Consider the following 24,988-nt stretch of genomic DNA (forward strand, 5'->3'; position numbering starts at 1 on the left):
CATTCCAGCTTAATCCTCAGGGGTAGCGGCACATTTGTGGCCAACCTCAAATAGGAATATCTAATCCTATCTGGGGTTGATTACAGATGTCTACGGGCAGCAGTAGCGACTTACCATCAGGTGGAATGCATGCTCGTCTGCTACATCTATATAAAAAAAATATATGTATAATTATGTTGCAATGTAAATTAGGACATAAAATGTATACAACATTTCACGTCCTGAAACACTCAACCTAAGGTCGGGGCCAAATCTGGAGATTAGATGGCGGCTGTACGTTATTAAGATTTGCTCCTTACCTAATTGTCCTAACTTTCTGTTTATTAGGCTAACTAATTAGACCGACAGAACACGCTACATACGATAGGCGATGGATAACAATATTAACAACAACAAAAACAACAGATAGATAGATAGGTAACAATATATTGATTTAGTAGTGACATACTCGTATATACCTTTTCTTTTTTTTTCTCCGGGATTTCCAACGGAACACAACCGGAGTCCTCCTAACGCGACACCCTTCTATCGGGCTCTGCCCTAGGGGGAGCAATTTACGCTCCTCTCACTCTTACCGCCCGCAACCTCGGAAGCCCCTTTTAGTCGCCGCTTACGACAGGCAGGGGATACCGTAGACCTATTCTGGTCCCGGTACTACAGGGTTGAGGTTGGTCACAGAAACGTTGCTACCTCCGAGGACTAAGTTAAAATGTCTTGGGTATCTCAACTCGGGTATTCAATGCCGAATACAGCAACGCTAAATACTGCAGTTATTAGGCCGAGATTGGTGTCGTTGGAGTTGAACCACAGAGGGATCTATCCTTCAGGTGGGTTGCATGCTCATTCGTAAACTCTTTTACAAAAACTTACCTCGTTTCTAGTTACTCTCTGGTAGGGAAGATAGTCCTTAACGGCCGGCTTTTGGGATTACGGAAGACGAGGGTTGCTACAGGGCTTAGCTTTACGTACTTACGGAAGCTAGACTTGCTTTACTCAAGGCATCCGGCACTTATCTCTCTTTAAGTACAAATAAATATGTCGTTCTTTTGTTTTTAGATGTACTACATAATATAAGGGTCTTTTCACCAGAGATGGCTGAGGTGGTAGAACCCTCTGTGGTTCGACTCCGACGGCACCAGCGCCATCCCTATTTCTGCCTTATAACAGCAAAGTGAAACGCTTCTGTGTTCTGGTTTGAAGAATGCGGTAAGGGAGACATACTTATCTGAGGCATGCCAACTTAGCCCTCAGCTAGCGGCACATTTGTCGGCGACCTCAGTTAGGTATTCTAAGCTTATCAGATGTACATGGGCTGCAATAGCCGCCTACCATCAGGTGGACATGCTCGTCTGCTATAGATACTATATAGATCAATAGAGCTGTGCTGTAAATAAAATACCAACACGAAATCGAATCGTACAAACTCTATTAGTTCGAGACGACGGAAATTAATAAAAAAATGTATTTTCAAGCATGAAATTTAAAAATGTAATCTCTGTGTAAAAGAAAATCTTGTATCTTATTATTATGGAGTTTTTGATTATTCAAAATGCAAGTTTTGTCGTAATATAAAATAATACTTTTCATAGTTTCTTTATTTTTTTCTATCAGATATTAATAAAATATCAATTTGTAAAACTTATGTAAATTCCACATTTTGTGTGTGCAATATGTACATGTTGTATAGAAAATATCAAGATACATCGTAAACTTTTACCTTTGATAAGTAATATAGACAGATACTTCACCGCCTTGAAATTGAATGAAGCCACAAAAGGATATCATTTATTGTTTGAATTCTTGACAAATAAAAAACTACGTTTTGAGAAAATTTACGTATTTACAACTAATACTACGTAATTTACGTAATAAATTTGAAACATTTTAGAGACATTTTAGATTGGAGACGTGGCAAGGGTTTATTTACGCAACAATTTCAATTCTCAAAACTGGTTACACTTTCTTGTTAAGAGTGATCAATCTATGTATTTTACTCATCTAAGACTTTTACTAGTAAATTCTTTTCAACAAGCGCGGACCTATTTTACGATCTTGCATAAACTCGTTCTTGCCAAAATGGGTTCTTGCAATACAATAAGTCATGACAATATCGCTATATATTACTCTGGCAATCTTTTTAAGAAGAGACCGGTGCCCGAGCGCTTAGTTATGACAATCGAGGTAATTTTTTGGCATCGAAAACTGAATTTATTCATACAATCTCTAGTTAGTTATGGCTTAGGATTTTGGCACTAAAATGTTTTTGCAAATGGTTGATCGTTATTCATGTATTTAATTGGTTTTTTTAGTTATCTTTGATTTACGTTATAGTATTTTTAACGTAGGCGTATTTTCTGGCCTGAATACTTTTGAGTATAACATAATTGATTTTTTTAAAACTTGTTTTTTACGGTACAATACGTATTTTTCGAGGCAATCCAGTTTAAACTTCAAAATAGCGGCGCATTTCAGGCTCAGGTAGGAACCTAATCTTATCTGGGGTTGATTACAGATGTCCCTGGCGAAAGTAATCACCATGCTACTCCTATATGACAAAGAAACTATTGCTACATAAGTTAGTAGACTAGTTACTAGACTCAATGAGACCGCCTTTTGAGTTTGTTGTAAATCAAAAAAACAGACATGGCAAACAATTCAACTGAATCGCGGTTAGAATTCTTGAATTGGGAATGCATTCGCTAATTGTAGATATGCAAATAAGATTCGAGATGCCAATTAAAAATGCAAATAGTTTTGCAGACTTTGATAACTAGCTGGAAGCAGCGCTTGATAGGGGTGGCAATGCCTTCCGAGAAATATCGATTCTTAAATCGATTCGAATCGAAGTGTAATAACCCGATTCACAACAAAATCGAGGTCCAAAGCATCGATTCTCTAAAATCGATTCTTCAAGAACCAAGATATTCGTTCTTTTCAGCTAAAAAAGGTGGTGAAAGCGAAAAATAGGGTCATCAGGAACAAGCACTGAACGGAACTGAACTGAAGCAAAAAAATTCTAAAACAGATCCAACCATATTCGAAAAGATCGACTTTCGATTTTCTAAGACGAAAGATCGATTCACTGAATCGATCAATTACTGGAGATCGATTATAATAATCGATTTTTTGGCCCAAAAGAACGATTTTACAATTAATCGATCATCCCTAGCGCTTCATTCATAGCGCGCATCCACCAACATTCCGCATCTACAATGATAATTATTCATAGAATCGAACGGTACGGTGTTAACTGTATCTTAAAGTATAAAGATCGTTATTTAGTATGATGTATTTTTTATTTAAAACGGTAACATTGTAGCTTCTTTGTATATTGTACACGTTGTAAACAAGTATAGAAATCACCTGATGGTAAGCGGTAATTGTAGGAATTGGATATTTGTAATCAATCCTAGATAAGAGTAAAGTCTTACTTTTGGTGGTTGATAAATGCCTTTTTGCCATTAACAAATGACGATTTTTTTATCATCAAAACAAAAAGTTCAATGAATTGTTATTTATCACCAATAAAAATAATTCATTGATCTTTTTTTCCATCTGATGAAAAATGATGAGTGACTCATTTTAAGTTTTTTACGTTAAGATACTCGTAGAAGCATATTGATTATCTTATATATAAAATTTTCGCGTCACGATGTTAGTTACCGTACTCCTCCGAAACGGCTTTACCGATTTTCACCAAATTTTATATGCATATTCAGTAGGTCTGAGAATCGGCTACTATCTACTTTTCATACTCCTAAGTGATAAGGGTTGTTCACCCTTAACATTTTTATATGGCAACACAACGTTTGCCGGGTCAGCTAGTATGTTATGGTATGATTACGTTTATGAATAAGGTTAAATAAAACAGAGAGTTAGAAAAAATATTTAATATAAATTTATATACGACAACCAATTTTATTTAATCTGGTAACTAATCACATATTTTATTCACAATCTCAAAATATTTAGTCTACTTATATGAACTATACAGTTACATAAACGACAAGATGAACATAGCTTATATACTTGTTATATTACAATAATACTGATTTTTACATAATTACCTACTATACAAATAATTATAAGTAGGGACAGGCACGCTAGTATGTATATATCTGTTTATATACAGACATAGAACGTTTCAGACACGGGTCGTGGCAGACTAAAACATATTTTTCTATAGAATATATTGACAGGCACGGCCCGTCTCTGCCCGGCTGATACTTTAGATATAAATACATTATTAATACACGTATTTTTTTGTCTGCCACGGTATGTGTCTGAAACGCTCTATGTCTGTAGAAGTAAATGAATCCTTCTGTTGTTTAATATCCGCGTACGTGACACACAAATGGAATGTTATTTTTAATAAGTTTAACACAAGTTACACATTGAATTTCATTCGGTTCATTTAATTTGTTATTGGGACTGTATTAAAATGATGATAATGAGAGAATATAAATTAATTCTCGTTTTAATTTATCTTTTTGTCTTTTAAGCGTTTAGGAGAAGTTTTCGGAATATTATTGGTGATAATTTAAGTAAGATCGATACGTTTACTAAAAACCGTTGTTTTGCCAAGCTGTTTGCCAATATTAAGTAAAATTGATAACATAAGGTAAGCGTGGAAAATTTCTTTCTTTCTAATTATTACTTTTCTTTACAAAAGTAACAATTTCCTATATTATATTTTTTTACATAATACGAGTACATAGAAACAAGTATAAGTTGCATAGATAAAATCTCATAAATACAAATTGGTACCTACGAGCAATGCTACTGTTTTATATTTTGTAACTTTCACTGTTCCATACGAATTTGTCTCTTAGCAAATATTTGCAGAACACTGCAGAAACAGTAAAGTGCAAAAATATAAGCAATGTTTGTTCGTCTGCGCTGTAGTTACTGAAAAATTGTGAAGTGAACTATGTATTTTGTCCAATGAACTTTGTTTCATTTATATAACGATCCAATACATTTTAATTTATTTATTTATATGTATGTATTTACCAATCCATTTCATTTATTTTTTGATATTGAAGTAGAAAACGAGTATGCAGTTTATTTTGAGCTAGGTTACCAGTTAATTCTATTTAGTGGTCGATCGAAGTCGTCTTTGTGACAAAGTTTCGGCCTAAATGAGATTTCAGCCGAAGTTTCGGTTTAGGCCAGAAATGGGCCGAATCCTTTGGCCCAGCCGAAACATGCGTTTGTTCACTCTTCGGTTGTGTCTAAGAAGGCTTGGTTTTAACCGAAACTAGGATAGAAACCGAAGGTTCCGGTTGCGTTTCAGAAACCAGTTTCGGCTGGACACTAATTCTAATTGGGATGGAAGTATTAGCTGATGTTGGTCACAAGAGGGTTGCTTTCACCAAATATGGAGTAAAATGCTTCGGGTAAATATCTCTTACTTACCAGATCTTTTACAAAAAAATATAAACGCTCGGCACTGTAGCTATTCGGCAGAAATAAAACCTATACACTTCATCCAAAGTTATGTATTATAATATACTATATACAGGGTGAATCTCCATAAAGTGCACATATTGAAACAGGTAAAATTAAACCGCATTTTGTCGACAAAAAAAATAAAAAAAAATAAAAATTGCTTTTTTCACACTAATCTGACTATTTTTTTCTGGGAAGATAAACATTTTTGTTTTTTTTTTTCATGGATCAGTACGGTCTATCATTGGCAATCATTGTTATTTTTGTTTGGACCTGATAACCCTCTTAGTTTAAAAGTTATAGCGATTTATTTACTTCAGGTGCACAATTCCCAAAAAAAAATTCAAAAGGTCGTAAAACCCAAAAAAAATTTTTTTTATTTTTTTTTATATTTTTTTTGTCGACAAAATGCGGTTTAATTTTACCTGTTTCAATATGTGCACTTTATGGAGATTCACCCTGTATAGGTGAAACCAATTTATATTCCTGGTAAACCAGAAATATAAACGCTTTGGGTAAATATCTCATATTTACTAGATCTTTTACCAAAAAATATAGTCGCTCGGAACTGTAGCTATTCAGCAGAAAGACAACCTATACACATAATGCAATGATATGTAGGTAATCGTACCTAGTCTAGATCTAGTCCTATCGAGGACTAGATTCTATGTTTCAGAAAACGAGACCCAAAATATATTGGATTGATTGAACGCCATCCGCGTGTAATGTGTGTGGGTGGATGAGATATGGGGTCACAAATAACGCGGGAGAAGTACACTGTATACATAATGTATACAGTATTAGATACCGTATTTTTATGACGAGAGTGCGAAGCTTCATCTATAGTTAGTATTAGCTGACACGGCAAACTTTGTACCGCCTCAAAATCTATTTATCAAATATATTTCATATAAAATATAGCCTATGTTACTCGTGGATAATGTAGCTTTCGAATGGTGAAATAATTTTTAAAATCGGTCCAGTAGATTGAGCCTATTCATTACAATCAAACAAACAAACAAAGTTTTCCTCTTTATAATATTAAGTATAGACATGCACGTGAAAGAACTTACTTATAGTAAAAAAACACAATTATTATTATTTTTGCCTGTTTGTCCGACGGCTGGACCGATTTTAACAGACTTTTACTGGCAGTTAGATGTTGTTATAAGGACTTATGCGTTTCTTTTATTTTAGAAATAAAATTATGGTTCCGCTAAAATGTTTTATCATTTAAAATCCATGAAATCTCTAAGGCATTTACACTCTTTAGCGCATTTTTTTTTATAATATACGAGTCGCAGACGAGCTTGCAGTCCACCTGATGGTAAGTGGCTACTGCCGCCCATGGACATCTGTAATCAACCCCAGATAGGGTTAGATATTCCTACCTGAGGTCGGCCACAAATGCGCCGCTACCCCTGAGGACTAAGCTGGCACGCCTTGGAAAAATATGTCTCCCTTACCACAACCTTCAAAACGGAACACAGCAGCGCCTAACACTGCTGTTAAAAGGCAAAAATAGGTGTGGCGGTGGTGCCGCCGGAGTCGAACCACAAAGGGTTCTACCCTTTTTTCTGTTTAAAGCTTGTATGTAATACATATTTATATAAGTGTTGACAGTTATGTCGTCACGTTATACATATATTCTAAAGCGAAATTTACAAATTTATAAAAGCAGCGATAATAGTTTTAAGCACAACATTTTTATTGCAATCGCCTTACCCTTCTCTCAATGTACATTTCTGAGAAAATATTTGAGGTCCCTTCGGTTCCTTGTACCTGAGAATTGGTTGTCTTACTGTCCTGAATTTTTAAAGGGTTAAGGTTGGTAGACCCTTCTCACGGTATCGTTTTCGGTATTGAACCTAACATTCAACCATTTTAAACTTTTATTGTATTAAGTAATAATCGGTGTTTTATTGTTCTGAAAATTTTCATAAATGATAATACAACAGAAATATGTAGGAGTATAACGAAATTTTCATTTTATAAATAGAAATGTAGGAGTATTAAAATGTGTCAATGGATTCTTTGTAATTAGTCTAGAATGATTCGAATATTTGGAAAGAAAATATATTGGGAATAGGAATAAATCAAGTTGAAGGTGGTAGAACCCTTTGTGGTTTGGCTCCGGCGGCACCACCGCCTATTCTATTTAATTATACCAGTGTTAAGCACTGTTAAGTTCTGGTTTAAAAGGTGTAGTAAGGTTGTCTTACTTTTCCAAGGCGCTCCAGCTTAGTCCTCAAGGATAGCGGCACATCTGTAGCCGACCTCAGGTAGAAATCTGATTCTATCTGGTGTTAATTACAGATGTCTATGAGTTCTATCGGGAAGTTACCACTGCAATACCAATGGGATCAAATATGAAGCAGTTTTTGCGTTTCGTTGGAAGAGTGTGGATGCTGGCTAACTTACATTTTAGGCGATCATCTTAGTCTTCAGGGATAACGTATCTATTCGGCTTTAGGTCTCTCTTTTCTATATTGAGTTGTTTATATAAAACATCTAAGGTGGCGGTAGACACTTACCAGGTAGACATTATATGGAGTTAGTTATTGTAAATGGAAATGTCTAAGTTGGTGGTAACCACTTACCAGTTGGAAGACAGCATTCTCGTTTACTACTTCAATCTTTTAAAACGTTTACTTTTTAATTATGTTGATCTATCTTTATATATATATTTCTTATGTGTGTGTATGTCACTGAACTACTCCTAAACGACTGGACTGATTTTGATGGAATTTGTTGTGTGTGTTCAAGGGGACTTGAGAATAGGACTTCACAATTTAGTCCGTGGGAGAAGGTTTTTTTAATTAATTTTTAATTCGTAAGTAGTAACAGAATCGGAAACTATGCATTTGATCACGTGATGATCTTTAGCAAAGTTGTTGTCCAAGAGCCCACGAGGGTTTGGGAGTGGGTAAGACCAATTTTCGACAGATGGCACCACTGTCATTCCAATGCAGGTACAAATTTTTCGTTTTATGTGTGTCATATTATTTCTTTAAAATGCGGGCGAAGCCGCGGGCACCACTAGTAGTCTATATATTTCTCCTGTCTTTACGTGTTTGTGTACAAATATTTATGTGTGTACAGGTCAAGTGGGTATAGTCCGCGCCAAACTGCCGGTCCGCTCTCAAGGTGTTGCCAGCAGGTGGAGTCTTACAATTTGCTATGGCGTAGCGTATTCATTTCTATATTCAGAGCGGACTAGCAGATTTACGCGGACTATACAAGTTAGGATTTACCAAGCTAATAGCGATAATATATTATATTATGTACATTTTTATGAAGCGCATTACTTTTCATATACAGAAATTATTTACAGATTATAAAACAGCTATGTGAAATGTTATATAGAATACATGCAATGCAAGTCTAGTATTCTCCCCTTAAATATAATAATATGTAGGTAGGTATATAAAACTTTATTTAACTATACACATTTATCGATTTTTAAAAGCAAATTAATAAATTATGTTATAATAATTATAATTATATAATGGATTAAAGTAATAGAAAATTGAGCTGAAAGTTAAGAAACTTTTCAGGATTGAAGTAATTTAACATATACATAGGATTGCCTGGTGGCTTTTACAAGTTTAACATAATATACTTAATAAGACCAACAGTAGGCTTCGCTTTATATAACATATATTTGACTGATATATTAACGAAAAAGGACAATGCCCATGAAAGTATGGACCGCCGTCCAGAGTTGCATCAAATTGAAACTTGTTGTGGACGATGTATGATTAACCAAATACTACCACCAATAATTATTTTTTAGATCAGCACCCGGGTTCTGAAGTTATTTACCTAAATGTTACATAACCTCAAAATCGAAAATATCCGACTATAGATTGATGGTCGGTTTTAACTGATAGTAGGTATCTATAATGTAGTTCGACTAACATATTCCATTTACTTTTAAAGGTAGTAGGTAAAAAAACCTAAAATAATCCTAAAAACCTAAAATAATGAATTCCGAATATGAAATATCTCCATTTTAATTTTTAAGAACAACAATCAACATTTCGTCTTATTTTTTCTTAAATGGAACCCCCTTGTTCAAAGAGACTATTCTGATCGACAAACTATGTAAAAAAATCAAAAAATAATTTTAATATTACTTTCATTTTGATGCATGAGAAAAATCATTAATCAAAACACTAATAGATCTTATTGAATTCCGAGTATAAAATTCCGCCATTTTAATTTTTAAGAACAACAATCAACATTCCGTCTTATTTTATCTTAAATGGAATCCCCTGTCCAAAGAAACTATTCTAATCGACAAATTATGTAAAAAAATAAAAAAAATATTTTAATATTACTTTCATTATGACGCATGAGAAAAATCAGTACCAAGAATGGGCATTCTCCTTTATTTATAAAATACTTTTTTTAATACTACGTTTATGTAAGCTATATTAACAAAATTCTGTATATACAGACATGAATATTTACATAGCTAATCAGTAAATCACAGCTCCTGATTAAAAATTTAAATTTCACAATGTGAAAATGACTAGAAAGTATGTTTTTACACCTACTTTTAATTCGCTATCTATGCCCTACGAAATTAACATTTACTAATAATGGAAAAAGCGAACTCACTTGTTTTTACACACGAACATAAAACACGAATTTATTACACCAAGAAAAAAAAAATATATAAGTTGAATGAAAATCTGCGTCTATACATTTTGGAGTTGTGGGCATATTCAACGATTTAAATCTATGGCTGTTGTTAAAACTATATACTAATTTGAGATCACTTCCGCTTTGGTTTGGTAAGTAACTTTCTTGCGTCTCAGAGACGGGTGTCGACTGTCGCTGTCTATGCTCACTTCACTGACCGACTCGGAGTCGGGGCAGAGGATCTCTTGACACAAGTGTCTGTCGACGCACTGTATCGGGTCGTCCGTGTGCGGTAGTGTCCGCATCGGGTAGGCGTCGGGCCGGTCGCCGCTCCGTCGTAAGGAGCGACGGTTCCGACATCAGGAGCAACGCGCGCGCGGAGCTCGACACGTGCCCGCGCGCGCTTGGTGTCACAAGCGACACATCTCGTGTTGCGACACTGATGAATACATCATCGTTGACACCGGGTACTGTAAAGAAGCGACAGGTTTTACGTATTTTAGAAGTAAAAGTAACTAAACCGACATTGGGTGCCACGATAGAATTGCCAGGTTATTAGACATAAAAATAGTAGACAAAGAAGTGTACATTTTCGTTGCAAATTTTAGGATAGGTTTAAAGTTAAGAAATAACAATACTTTGAAGTACAATAAAGTAAAGTTACTTTTGATTACAAATTTACATATGATTTAGTGTATAAGTAAATTATGTTTAGACAAAAACTACATTTCAATCCAGAAATAGATGAAAACGAAGGCACAAATAAGTAAACAAGACCAAAAATCCAAACAAGGTTCATAATAAAACATTCGAAGAACAAAATCGAAATGAGATTAGGACAAATTTCCATTAAAGTAATTCCACCAACAATACCAACAAGAAATTAATTGCAAGTGCTTGAAATATTAGGGAAGTCTTAGTTGGGTCAGTTGAAGCTGTAATTTCGCTGCATAATAGATTGCTTCGGCTATGGGCTATATTCATGCAAATAGGTTTAACAGATTATACAACAGCAACGATCATTTGTATATTAATTAGGTGTGCGTTTACTATGAAGCCGATACTCGGTGACTAACAGTTTGATGCGTGCTTCTTATAATTGTGTCCGATAGTCATTATGTATGTGCCTATGATTGATTGGCGCGTGATAAGTTTAAGTTCAGAATTGTTAAGTCATGTTGACCATATGGGTTCAAGGGAATTTGTTCTGATATTTCGATATGTTGCAATAAGGGTATCATTAAATCTACTTGCCGCAGAAAAGCAAAAGTGCACGGCCATTTGCTCAAACGCGAAACAATTAACTAAATATCAGTAAATTAAATCTTCCATGGCGGCGATCGAGATTAGAAGCCTCGACATGACAATCGACAAATAAAACAATTAGATCGGTTTTTGACTAGTTTACAAAATTAGATAATGGTCAAAATATTTTGTCTAAATAGACAGCTGTGATTTAATTATTATTGATGATGACCGTGCAAGCTGTAAGCAACGAGAAGCGGCTTCGTTATAAATGCAACCAAACCTACATAAATGGGTTTAGAAGTAAAATTTTCAAACATTATATGGCGCTTTTTTCCATCATCAGATACATGCATGGAAAGGTGGAACCAGTGGGTCACAGTGAGTCGGTAAATGAAAAGAAAGCTTAGTTGAAGGCATTGCATTTCGGGGTAGAATACCAAGTGTAGGACAAAATGCATCGAGGAGTGATATTCTGATAGAAAAGGTCTTTGTCAGTGCAAAAGTGAGGGTAGGTGGTAAAATTCACACATACCTCCGTTCACTTCAGATTTAAACTGTTGTGGACTAATGTTTTGACTAGATTTAGGTTTAGATTACTTTGAATTAAGATTTAAAGGCACTTGGAAAGTATAGAAAGATTTGTTATTGAGATGCTATATGTATGTTTGTTCGCAGGAGTTTTGCCTGATGGCCTGTAGTTCACTCGACGAATAATACCGTCGGGTTGTGCGCCACTGAAAAACAACCAATTTACAACAACTTAAATTAAAAAAGGGAAATCAAAGACATCAAAGGTAATAAAATTGTACTTGTTGTTTCTATAGTTTAAATGTACTTAAACGTGAGAAACTTTGTACCTTCAAAAACCTTACTCTTTGATAAGTAAACTAATTTTCGATGTGTGATCGCTAATAATTGCTAATAAAACTTATGTACAAGTATCATATGAACCAAATATATTATAGACTCGACTTGGCGGAGGCACTGCCGTGCCTCCAGATATTTTTGTCAAAGTTCAATTTACCTGCGATTGTTTAAATCTAAGCTGTGGTTGGTACTTCCGACGCAGCTTCCGAGGGCAGCATACGCAGATGATCCTCAGAAAAGCCCTGAAAAAAAGGAACCATGAATGAAGGGGACATGATAAAGTTAATAGTATAACTATAAGTAAGATGATTTTCTTAAAAATAAGCATTTTTTCTTTTTTTTTATAATATAGGAGCAGCAGACGAGCATACAGTCCACCTGATGGTAAGTGGCTACTGCCGCCCATGGACAACTGTAATCAACCCCAGATAGGATTAGATATTCCTACTTGAGGTCGGCCACAGATGCGCCGCTACCCCTGAGGACTAAGCTGGAACACTTCGGAAAAGTATGTCTCCCTTACCACATCCTTCAAACCGGAACACAGCAGCGCCTAACACTGCTGTTATTAGGTAGAAAAAGGTGTTGGTGTGGCGTTGGTGCCGCCGAAGTCGAACCACAAAGGGTTCTACCACCTTGTTTTGTTTGTCATTTATTATTACTTGAAAAAAGTTAATCCTCATTAGCAACTTCATCCAATGGCGTAATCATTTCTTTTTTTTTCGAAATGACGTCGTTCGAATGCAATCTGACACACCTTACAGCGTTTTTCGCTAACGCTTATATTTTCGGACTTTTCCTGTATATACCAAATGTATACTCTGTATATGTAAAGATAATCATTTAGAAAATACAAAAGATACAGCCTTTACTTTTAATTCCTATGCAGACATGGAGACTCCATGACTACCTACTTTTGACCATCTGCGTTACGAATCAAAGAATTTTAGGAACCGAAATATTAAATCTTTTTGTAGATTTTGCCTATGTATGTGACACATGAAAAGAGAATGATAAATGGTGATTTCACACAAAAAATAAACCTTTCTTTATAATATTTTAACGTGTGATTAATAACTGTTCTGAAAATATTTCCATGTTGCATGTTGCACGTACCACATCTTTCTTAGTAGTGTAAGGTCAGAAAGCAGTGATAGCCTAGTGGTTAAGAAACGCCCTTTTGATCGAGGGGTCCGAGGTTCAAATCTCAAGCACGCCTCTGATTTTTCAAAGTTATGTGCGTATCAGAAATTAATTATGACTTGCTAAACGTTAAAGGAAAACATCGTGAGGTAACCTACGTACCTGAGAGATTTATAAAAATAAAATCTCGAAGGTATATGAAGTCTACCAATACGCACTTGTCCAGCACGGTGGACTATGGCCTAATCCTTATGAGAGGTGACCCGTGCCCAGCAGTGGGAGTTTATGGTCAAACATAACGAATACATGATATTGCGTTTATTATTATTGTAAGGGATCGCCGAAAATAAAACGCGTCGTGTTACGAAAATCTCGAATGGCCGACTGATTTATTCTATTACAAAATACCCTAGTTTTGAGAATTGTGAAAAATATGAAATCTGTAGGTACCGACATTGTTTTACGGTTATTTTACATACAAATATTATTTTAAATGTTATAAATACAATGGAAACAAAATAAATAAATTCGTGTCAGGAATATGTACGCAAAGGACGCGCGTGTCGCCTACAATTATGTTGTAAATTTTTATTACAGTTTCATCGCTAGTGCATAATTAATTTAGTTATTATTTTTATAGTTTATAGGGTTCCTTTCATATTATTCAGAGTAAACAATAAAAACAAAAACTTAATTATAAAGACGGGCCTAAGGGATCCCCCTTACCTACAAGAAACTTGTAATTTTTAGTTTATTTGATCTTATTTGAAATTTTTACATGATTTCAATTTTTTGCACTAAGTAGGTTCTATAAAAATGTTGAATAGATAAGTGGATCCTCATGCCAAAAAGATTGTTTGCATGGGTATACTCCCCGAGTGCACATTAGACTCGCACTTGCAAATGAATATAAGAAATAACATAACATAAATATGGCAAAAGAGTTTAATATCTTTTAACTTTAAACCAAAAACTTAAGTCATTCGAGTTTCAAAACTCTCAATTTACAGAACGATTCTGCTTAGATTCGAAGACGTGATTTTCGTGTCAATTGGGCTGAAATCAAAGAGGAATGGCATTGTATTTAAAGTAACTCCTGAGGTTAATTTACTATGCCGGCAGCGAGATAATGAAGCGCGTTAACCAGGCTCAGTGATTGTCGTGCGGGGAGCAATCAGTTTGTGATCGACGTCGCTTGAAATAATTCATTCGCTGCTTCGAATAGTTCATTCATTCATTCGTTCTTGGTTTACATTTGTAAAAAGTAAATTTAGAATTTAGTTTGATAAATATTGTTATTCAAAATGGCGACCATTGTGTATAATGCAGAAAAATGCCGCCATTCTGTATGTCAATATCTATTGTAGTAAGTTATGCTAGTAAATAGATTATATGCCTATATTTTACAAGGTTCTATATCTCAAATCAAAGAGGAATGGCCATTGTATTTAAAGCAACTCCTGAGGTTAATTTACTATGCCGGCAGCGAGATAATGAAGCGCGTTAACCAGCGTTAGTGATTGTCGTGCGGGGAGCAATGAGTTTGTGATCGGCGTCGCTTGAAATAATTCATTCGCTGCTTCGAATAGTTCATTCATTCGTTCGTTGTTAGTTTAAATTTCTGAACAATATAGGTTAAAATAAATTTGTAACTTGGTTTCGTGAATATAGTTATTTAAAATATAGGTTAAAGTAAATCTATAACTTAGTTTGATAAATATTGTTATTCAAAATGGCGACTTTTCTGTGTAAATAGAAAAAATGCTGCCATTTTGTATAACAGTCTATTAAATTATGTTTCATTAGTAAATAGATTTTATGCCAATCTCATAAAAAAAGTTTATTATAGTAAAGTAGGTAGATAGTAATTAGGTACGCTTGAAAAATCCTTACGAGGGTACAGTTATTAATTGTTAACGTTATTTTCTGGTCGGATGAACATACTTAATTATCCGCCTGCCCAAACTAAGCCCGGATATTATTTACAAGTTTGACCTCTTTTGGCCTCATATCTCTTCTTATTAGTAGGGTGAGTCTAGAGCAAATTCCACAACGCTACTGCATGGATTAATGGGTTTATAGACAGGTCCACTTAGCTTACTATAAGTTGTAATATTCAAGAAATTTACACTTTTATAATTTGGTTTGAAAAGTGTGTTAAGGTATAGTCCACGTAAAACTGCTAGTCCGCTCTGAATATAGAAATGTATCGCGTCGCCATAGTAAATTGTATGACTACATCTGCTCGCAACAACTTCAGAGCGTACTAGCACTAGCACTTTGGCGCGGACTTTTATTTAGTATGTTTTATTTAGTACTCAGACTGACTTATATGAGGCTGTCATCTTAGTCCTCAGAGTCCGCATCGGTTTCCGACCTCAGGTAGGTTCTTATCTGGTGTTTTTAAATGACTATAGGCAGCAGTCACATACCAGTATGTTTTAGTTCCGAAAAAATGGGCTATATAATATCATTTACCTGCACTTTTAAATTGAAAATAATTGACCAGCTCACAGGGAGTGATTGTTCTTTAACTATACTTTTAATTTACTATAAGGTATCGCCGCTGAGTTTAACCACTACGATTATAAGCAGTTTATAAATCGTTATCAACCCATTACTGGCCCATTGCTAGGCACGGGTCTCCTCTCAGGATGAAACGAATTAAGCCATAATACATCACGCCGGATGTGTACGTATTGGTAGCTTCACATACCTTAGAGATTTTTATTTATAAAACTCTCAGGTGTGCGGTTTCCTTATGGTGTTTTTCTTCAACACTAAACTAAGTGATAATTAATTTCTAATAAGTAGATAATTTGGGATGAAACTCAGAGGTACCTGGGATTTGAACCTCGGACCCCTCGATCGAGCAAGCTGTCACTGCTTTTATAAGTTATCCGCGGGCAAACAACGTTGATTAAAAACACGGAAACGGCGGCGTTACAAAGAAAGGTTATCAGATTCATTTCAAATTATCATTACGGATAAAATTGAAGTTGGGTCGAGGAGCAGAGACTCCATTAGCATTGTAATTTGCTTCTCCTTTCAATGGGCTCGGGAAATTCGATTAAGCCTTAATTACGTGGTCGTGGAACCTCATGGCCGATACAACCATTGTCGTGGAACCTATTGAGTATTGAATGAGTTTTATTTCGCCAAAGATAAGGATAGTTACCCCCACAGGATTATGGGGGAGAGGGTAGACGCGTTCTACATAGACGCTTTCTACACTCACAGCCCCACACCAGGATTCCCTGTGTCGTAGTTGCCATGGACATACACAAATGAATACACAAACACCCAGACAGAGATCGTTCAGGTCTGGCCGGGGATAGAACCTGGGACCCTTTGCACGTCAGACCAGTGTGGTGACCGCTCTGGCACGCGGTTCGTCAAAGTGGATGAAAGTCGCTGAGTCACGATACGGGAATTTGTCGAGTGGTTACTTGGTTGCTGTGGATTGAAGTCACTATGACGGCAAATTTGATTAAGGAATCGCAGGGTAGCGAAAGCGTAAAAAAAGTTTTCAAACTATGTGAAGTTTACCAATTTGCACTTTGCCAGCGTGGTAGACTACGAGCTAATCCTTCTTATTTTGAGAGGAGTCCCGTGCCCAGGAGTGGGACAGTAATGGATTACCAACGAAAGTATTTTTCTTTCAGGTGTGCTTCTGCAAATAGTGAAGATCGGTTATGAGCTTTTTGATTCCCTCTCCGTTCTTTGACAAGTACGATACAGTATCGCTAGCTATTCCGGTCTATTCCGGACGTAAGTCTCAAGAGCAATGCAAAAATAGGATACCAATCATCTAGGTGATGAGAATGTTTTAGGACAGCGGGGGTTTTAGTGCGGTAAGAATCCCACACAACTCCGTCGCTCCTACACCACTAGGTACCTTTTGAAGATTTCCCCCTCGTTAACAAAAAAAGAACTGATAAGGATGTCTAGGGACGTCAGTGGACAAGTTAACTGTATGTATGCACATTTAAATTTTGCTACTTTTCCTTTTTCCTAAAACTATTATTAACTTAATTTTATTAACCTTAACTTTAATGTTATTTAAAACTGCACTCTTATTTGCACCCTACCTACTTTTAACTCTTCCTTACTTTTACTCCTCACCTTAAGGTTGCCTGGAAGAAATCGCTGATTAGCGATAAGGCCGCCCATTGTATTGTTTTATATTTGTATGTTTCTTTGTATTTCATGTTGTGGGTACAATAAAATATATTATTATTATTATCTGATTCTACACTTTAAAAAATATACCTAATTATTCTTCCTAACTAATCTTTTAGTTTTCTTTCCATGGCATAATATATCTCTGTTTTGGCTTGTGTACCTAATCTACGTACTAAACTAGCGTGCACTAGCAAGTATTCGGAAATGCTGCAGGCTCTATAAAGGAGATTGCCTCTGATTGCCGTAACGACTTCCGTTTCTAACCGGAATATGACGTATGTATACAAATGTCGGATATACATGCCGTTACATTTATATCAAGTGTATTAAGACACTGAATGTTTTTTATTTTATTTCGAAGTGCAAATTCTCTATTGAATAATCGAAATATAGGTATTTAAAAAAAAGATTCTTCTCTCACAGCCCCACTACAGCTAGGATTCCCTGTGTTGTGGGTGCCATGGACACACACAAAGACGAATACACAAACACCCAGACCCAGAAACAGAATCCTAAATTCATCATTTAGAAATCTTTCTGGCCGGGGTCGAACCCGGACCCTTTGCGCGTAAGACCGGCATGATGACCACTCCGCCACGTGGGTCGGGTAAAGATTTAATTGTAATTACATAAGTTAAAATAAGACATACTCTTTATACACTTTGTACTTGTAGTTTTCCGGTAATCAAAAAATAAGGAAGAATTAAATGCAATATGCAAGCTATTTAAAAAAGTGTCACTATATTAAAACGGTTTTTAGTATAATTATGAGTGAGTAAGTGAGTATTATTAAACACGTGATTTATACAGAAACTCCCAAATTTTCGTTTAAAATACAAGGATAACAATTCAATTCAAGAGTACAGTGATTTGCATTTAGTTTGCATCAACTTCTGCAAGTACGCTCGACAGCTAAAACAATAAGTCATTTCGGCTTGAATCTAATTGCATCCCGTAACTATTATTACTCAATGCATTTATTATCAGAAGCTTTTATTTAAGTTTCTTTGTTAGTTTGTTTTATTTATGTCTATAAAACAACATGATATGTATGTAATAACAGCAGTGTTAAGCGCTGCTGCGTTCTAATTTGAAGGAAGGAAGACGTACTTTTCCGAGGCGGTCCGAGCTTAGTCCTCAGGGGTAGCGGTGCATCTGTGGCCGACCTGAGGTAGGAATATCTAATCCTATCTGGGCTTGAGCACAGATGTCCAAGGACGGCAGTACCCACTTACCATCAGGTGGACTGCATGCTCGTCTATTACTCCTATATAATAAAAAAAATATATGTGTGGTTAAAATTTTGCTACCGAATTTTTAGCTAGTAACCTCCAGCCGATTTAGCTGAAATGTTAACACTTTTAGTTTAGTTTGGATGATATTGTATGGTTAGTTGCCTGACGTTATATCCAATATGCCGGATACCTCCAAATGCCGGACCAATTATTTTTAGCTTTAAAAAAATCCCTCTGAAAATAGGTTAACAAAAAAGGTCTGCCCACTTCCTAAATATAGACGGTTCGGAATATCCACTATAATCCTAATATATTTGGTTAACACACCTTTGAAACTAGAACATAGAAGCTATACACATTTAAAAAAAATCGACTGGATTTGGTGCCGGATTTGTTGGATTGTTGGAAATTGAAGGATTTGTTGAGGAGATATCAAATATATTTTTGTTATATTTTCTTCAATCTGTAATTTTAAAGTTATTCAAGAATAATAGGTTAACGAATAAGGTTTTTCTTATCTTTGTCGGTTCCTCATACGAGCCTTATACCTTATGTATTTGGTTTAGCATACCTTTGAAACTATAATATGGAAGCTATAAAGTACTAAAATAAAAAGCGATTCGCCTTTAGTGCCGCTGTCGAACATTAATAAGATGTAAGATAAAAACTGCTATCACGTTAATTAACAAAAGATATAATACCGCAGATCCGGGATTAAAGATATTTTTTGCAGTGAGAATTTGCATTTTGATCGACACTGATTTGAATCTAGTTTGCATTAACTGGCTGCTGGGCTAAGCTAGCACAACATGGCGGCGGCATCGTAAATCAAATTGGTATGACGCAAATAATAATATTGTCAGTATATTAAATGAAGTTTAGGAGGCTGAAATATTTTATAATATACTTAATCAAATCAAATCATTTTTTAAATATAAAATAGGTTCTTTACAGCGCTCTTTTTAAATGTCAATATAACTACCACCACTACACAAGGTGTTTCGTTATGGAGAAGAAGCGGCGAAAGAAACTCCATAAGAGGAGTAGTAGTATAGGAGTGGCAGTCAAGTATGTAGTCCACCTGATGTTAAGTGGCCACTGCCGCCCATGGCCGCCATTTTTTATTTCTTATTAATCATAGTTTTAGCCAACACTCTCACGGCATATTATTTCACATACTAAATTTTATATAAAAAAAAATTAATTGATTAAACAGGTATGTACCTAGTAAACATAAAATAGGGACGACCTCCCTAATTTGGATTTTGGACCTACCTAGCAAAAAAGACATTTGTAGCACATTATTTTGATTTTGGACCATTACCTACGTAGTAAAAAAAATCTGTGGCATTTAAAAACTCTGTGATACTTTAAAAACATTTTCTACTTTCTTGCCCCTATTTTTAGTGTGAATAACTGACTGAGTTTGAATAACTGACAGGTTCCGTTTACGGGTAATAACTTAATAAGCTAAGCTTAACACCGAATGCTCATGAAAACTATTCATAGTTTGTTTTCTACATGAAAGGGGTTTTAAGTTACGACTTAACGAGCTGGAAATAGCAACTTCGTTGAATGGAAACTTTAAACCGTGCAATTTACGGAAAAATAATATTAAGAGTTTTACAACTCTATATAGGTATGTATAGCATGAGCTTATTTATAGAAGGGACAGGTTTATTGGATCAAGACCTAATCAAAACAAATATACATAGTTCAAAAACCAAAAACCACGCTAAAAACGCACAAAGAAAATCGTTAATCCTGATTCCTGACGACCCTGATGAGGGGAATGGGTTAAAATTATTAAAATCGTGTATTGTCATAGGTTCTTGATAATTGTTCAAAATTTTAAATTAATCGGACCGTTCAAAGTAGATAAAAATCGAGTTCAAAGATTCCGTTACATACATACATACATACATAGATACAACCCAAGCTAATAAAGGCGTGGTAAAAATTAATTAGGAGGACTATTGCGTACATTTGCAAGACTATTTGTTTAACATTGCTGCGGAAGGTAACGTTTTTTGAGTGTATATATGTATATATGATTCATTTATTGGCACGCCTTATAGCTGAAACAGCTTCACTGTACCCTTACCATGAGTTTTCAATACATCCCACAATTTTACGTTACGTTTACTCAATCCATTATTCTGTTCCGTTTGCTTAGTAGACTGAGTAAACGTAACAATAAGTAAGTGCTCAAGTCTTTTTGTCTACCTCACATGTTCGCAAATAAGAGAGACAAAACATAAAGCGCCATTTTGTCAATTTAGACATTTAATGTTACGTTACTGAGACGATAGTTCTGATATAATCCGCTAGAGGCGCTGATAGGAATTTTTATGGTCAAATACGTAAACAAATACCAAAACAGTCATATGTGTCAAAACGTAAAAACTTATAGTAATTATAACCTATGAGTAGTAACCGTAAATGTTGGACTCGTCTACATTGTGGGAGTAACCATAGGCTATATTTTTTAAGTGGTCGAAGTTTTGTTTTTATAATAATTGCTAATTGACAAAATTCTTTATCAATTTGTATTGAGAGCGACTTTACCTTCTAGATCGAACAACGCGAATCTTGCTTTGGATTTCCTCTTCACAAAGATAGTAGTAGCAAGACGTTGTTGTTTACTGGCTTTATGTAGGACTCATCTATATTCGAGGTCGAGAAGTCCTATTACTTGGAGTGAAGAGATCTAGCAAATTGTTTCGTATTCAAATAACATCAAATAATATATTGGTGTTCATATTTATAGATCTGCATCAACATAATTGTTTTAGGGCGCTTTTCCTGTCACGCGTCTAAGCTCTCACGTGCGTCTCACGGTTAAATATGAATTAAGGGCCTTTTTTGTCACGCGTGTTCGTATTCGCATATGCATCTCACACACAAACATGAATTAAGGATCTTTTTCCTGTCGCTACGCCACAGGTGCGTGTCATACGCACTCGCGTCAATTCTTGTACATCTTATCTTTTTATACGCACACGAAGAGATTGTAACGAGTTAAATCATGTGTGCGTGTGGGACACGCGTGGGTGTAAACCTGTGTGTCCCTGTAGTTCCAGGACTAGAATAGGGCTACGGTATCCCTGCCTGTCGTAGGAGGCGACTAAAAGGGGCTTCCAGGGTTGCGGGCGGCAAGAGTGGGAGCTCGAACCACCCAGCAAGCGACCCCGGGAAGGACGGCGGTATGTGTGGTCGCATACCGTCGTAAACACTACATGGTGTGGGAGGAGCGGAAATTGCTCCCCCAGGGTAGAGCCCGATCGAGGCATCGCGCTTGGAGGACTCCGGTTGTGTTCCGTCGGAGATCCCGGAGTTCTCCAACAAGCGTTGAGGACGGCCACCGGGGGGGTTTTAGTGCGGTAAAAATCCCACATAGCCCGGCGTCGCTCCCACGTCGTCGGGTACCTTTTGAAGGTTTCCCCCTCGAAAAAAAAAGGGTGTAAACCTGTGCGACAGGAAAGACGCCCTCAGGAATAAGGTTAATGTCAATGATAATAACCCGTTTATTGGCATCCAAACGTGATTTTTCCGGGTCTGTTACTTTATATATTAACTATACATGTGTCTTTATGATAATTTTTTATGGACTATGAAAATGATATTATGAGCATTTCGTTTTCAAAGAATTGTTATGCTTACTGTCATAAAATATCAAAGAGACTTTTATTTTTATTTGTACAGATTATATAACTTTCATTCATTACTTTAATGGGACGGGACATTTGTGAAAACAAAGCATAATAAGGAAAGAAACAATATTCAGAGACCGGAGTAATCCGACCAATACTAATGATGTTTAATATAACAAAACAGAATTTATTCGGTGTGAAAGTGAAGCGTAATTTTGCGAACGTAAATTGACGCTGACAGTTGTCTACTTATTCCACCTGTAGCATTACCATGAGTTGGCATAGAAACGCCACTATAGAAATGGTAAATAGAAAACTATTGTCATTTTGCTAGTGATTAACATAACTACTATCGTTACGGTATTTCTTGACAACGTCTGTCAAATTAATGACTCATGGGACCGAATTTGTATGGCAATAGATCATAATGACATTCGCTAGCGATTTGATTTCGATAGGTTTTTTACGTATCGAGTTACGTCACTACGGATTTTAGTTCTACGAGTAACCAGAGGCGCTGTACAATTTTTCATACATTTATTTTACGCAGTCGCTAGCGAGTAATACTTTTGTAAACTCATGGTAGTCCTACTGTACCCTTACCAGGAGTTTTTACGTTTTGACAAATATGACTGTTTTGGTATTTGTTTACGTATTTGCCCATATAATTTCCAATCAGCGCCCCTAGCGGATTGTGTCAGAACTTGGAAATAGTATGGGCCAATACGTAAACAAATACCAAAACAGTCATATTTGTCGAAACGGAAAATCTCATGGTAAGGGTACTGGGCACGGCTCTCCTCTCGGAGTGCAAAGATTTCGGACTTAAAGATTAGTTTAGGCCCTAAACCTTAGGCCATAGTTTGATGCTGGCTCATTGAAGATTAATAGATTTCACACAACTTTTATGGATTTCATATAACTTTTTTAAAAATTTTTGGGTCATTGTAGGTTTACTCACGATTATTTCTTTATCGCTAAATCAGCTTTTAATATGCGCATAGCATCGAAAAATAAGTTTTTTCCATGGGTTTCAAACCTCAGGTAGATTGTCAGCTGAATTTCAACCCACTAGGCTATCTGCTAATATTAATTTGGTGTGAACGTAAACCTAAATTGACGCTGTCCATTAGTGTAATATTCGTTGGAAATCTCTGAGCGGCTCGGATGGGGCGTTAGGAGAAATTATGTTTTTTAATTTTGCAAATATTTTTACAACCAACAAGGGTGTCGCTAGCTAGATGAAAAGAAAAAATGTCGGCGTCATATTCTCCGTTCATCTTGTTTGTTTAGATTTACGGCATATTTAAGTACGTTCTACTAAAAATGTCAAAAAGTGAATTTACCACCTACGAAAAATTTGCCAGAAAAACAAGTATTTTCAGGGCACTAAGCTTCCAGTTTTAAAGGTTTCTTGCCCTTGTTGTTGTAGATGGTACAACCCTTAGATCTGAAGGTGGTAGAACCCTTTGTGGTTCGACTCCAGCGGCACCACCGCCACACCTATTTCTGCCTAATAACAGCAGTGTTAAGCGCTGCTGTGTTCCGTTTTGAAGGGTGTGGTAAGGGAGACATAATTTTCCGAGCCGTTCCAGCTTAGTCCTCAGGGATAGCGGCGTATCTGTGGCCGACTTCAGGTAGAAATATCTAATCCTATCTGGGGTTGATCACAGATGTCCATGGGCGGCAGTAGCTACTTACCATCAGAAGATCACAAAAATGTAATATAAATAGAATGTAAACTACAGACCTGTATTAAACAAATTTAACAAATATGATTTAATATATTTATATAATACAGATTTATTTAACAGTGACAATATTTTAAACGCCTCCTATATAACTGATCTCTTTCCAAATTTATAAATTCATTAACATTACTTCTAGCTTGAAAGGCGGCTACCATAATTAATGGACACAAAACCTTTATTTCATAGTTGTTTAAGATCTTACAGAATCTTGGCATTAATAGTAAAATGGGTCCATGACAAGTGGACCTATTAAGTGTGGACAAAAAGTGAACCCGAAGTAAATTGCCCCGTCCGTAACAACGTATGTGATATCTGGCTTAAGAAATCTTTTATTACTTTCCTAGGGAGTGGAGTTATCTAGACAATGGAGCTGTTGGAGCGGGTCCAACGTGGGGTGAAGGTCGTTCACAGTCAACACTGTATAATAACAATATTAGTCATCACTTCGTTATTATACGTTTAGATGTTCCGTTCTCGTTTTTTTCATGGTCGTGGCGTCTATTAGTCACCTTTCCCTTAATTATTTGTCGCCATCTGCCGCTATTTTCGGCTATGTGTAGGGCATAATGTAAAGTGGTGATGAGATTTGTGCGGGTCAGTGCAGGGACCCTTACCATGAGTTTTCAAAACATCCCTCAATTTTACGTTACGTTTACTGCATCCAATATTCTGTTCCGTTTGCTTAGTAGACTGAGTAAACGTAACAATAAGTTAAATTATCAAGATGATTAAATGCTCAAGTCTTTTTGTCTACCTCACATGTTCGCAAAAAGAGAGACAAAACATAAAGCGCCATTTTGTCAAT

At 35.9% G+C, this 24,988-nt stretch overlaps 1 protein-coding gene across 1 annotated transcript in view; it reads right to left on the reverse strand.

The window, feature by feature from the left end:
• Nucleotides 1-9,853: 9,853 nt before the first annotated feature.
• Nucleotides 9,854-24,988, reverse strand: part of Dopr2 (dopamine receptor 2) — a 67,953-nt gene continuing 52,818 nt past the window's right edge. Inside the window, exons 2-3 of the mRNA XM_073077269.1 lie at nucleotides 12,374-12,458; nucleotides 9,854-10,571 (exon numbers count right to left, since the gene is read on the reverse strand). Of these exons, the coding sequence (XP_072933370.1) occupies nucleotides 10,512-10,571; nucleotides 12,374-12,458 (145 nt within the window). The 3' untranslated portion in view covers nucleotides 9,854-10,511. The remainder of the gene's footprint in view (nucleotides 10,572-12,373; nucleotides 12,459-24,988) is intronic.

The sequence above is a fragment of the Epargyreus clarus genome, unplaced genomic scaffold, assembly GCF_041222505.1.
Source record: "Epargyreus clarus isolate Ecla_fem2 unplaced genomic scaffold, WU_Ecla_fem_2.2 ptg000010l, whole genome shotgun sequence".
NCBI classification, from domain to species: Eukaryota; Metazoa; Arthropoda; class Insecta; order Lepidoptera; family Hesperiidae; genus Epargyreus; species Epargyreus clarus.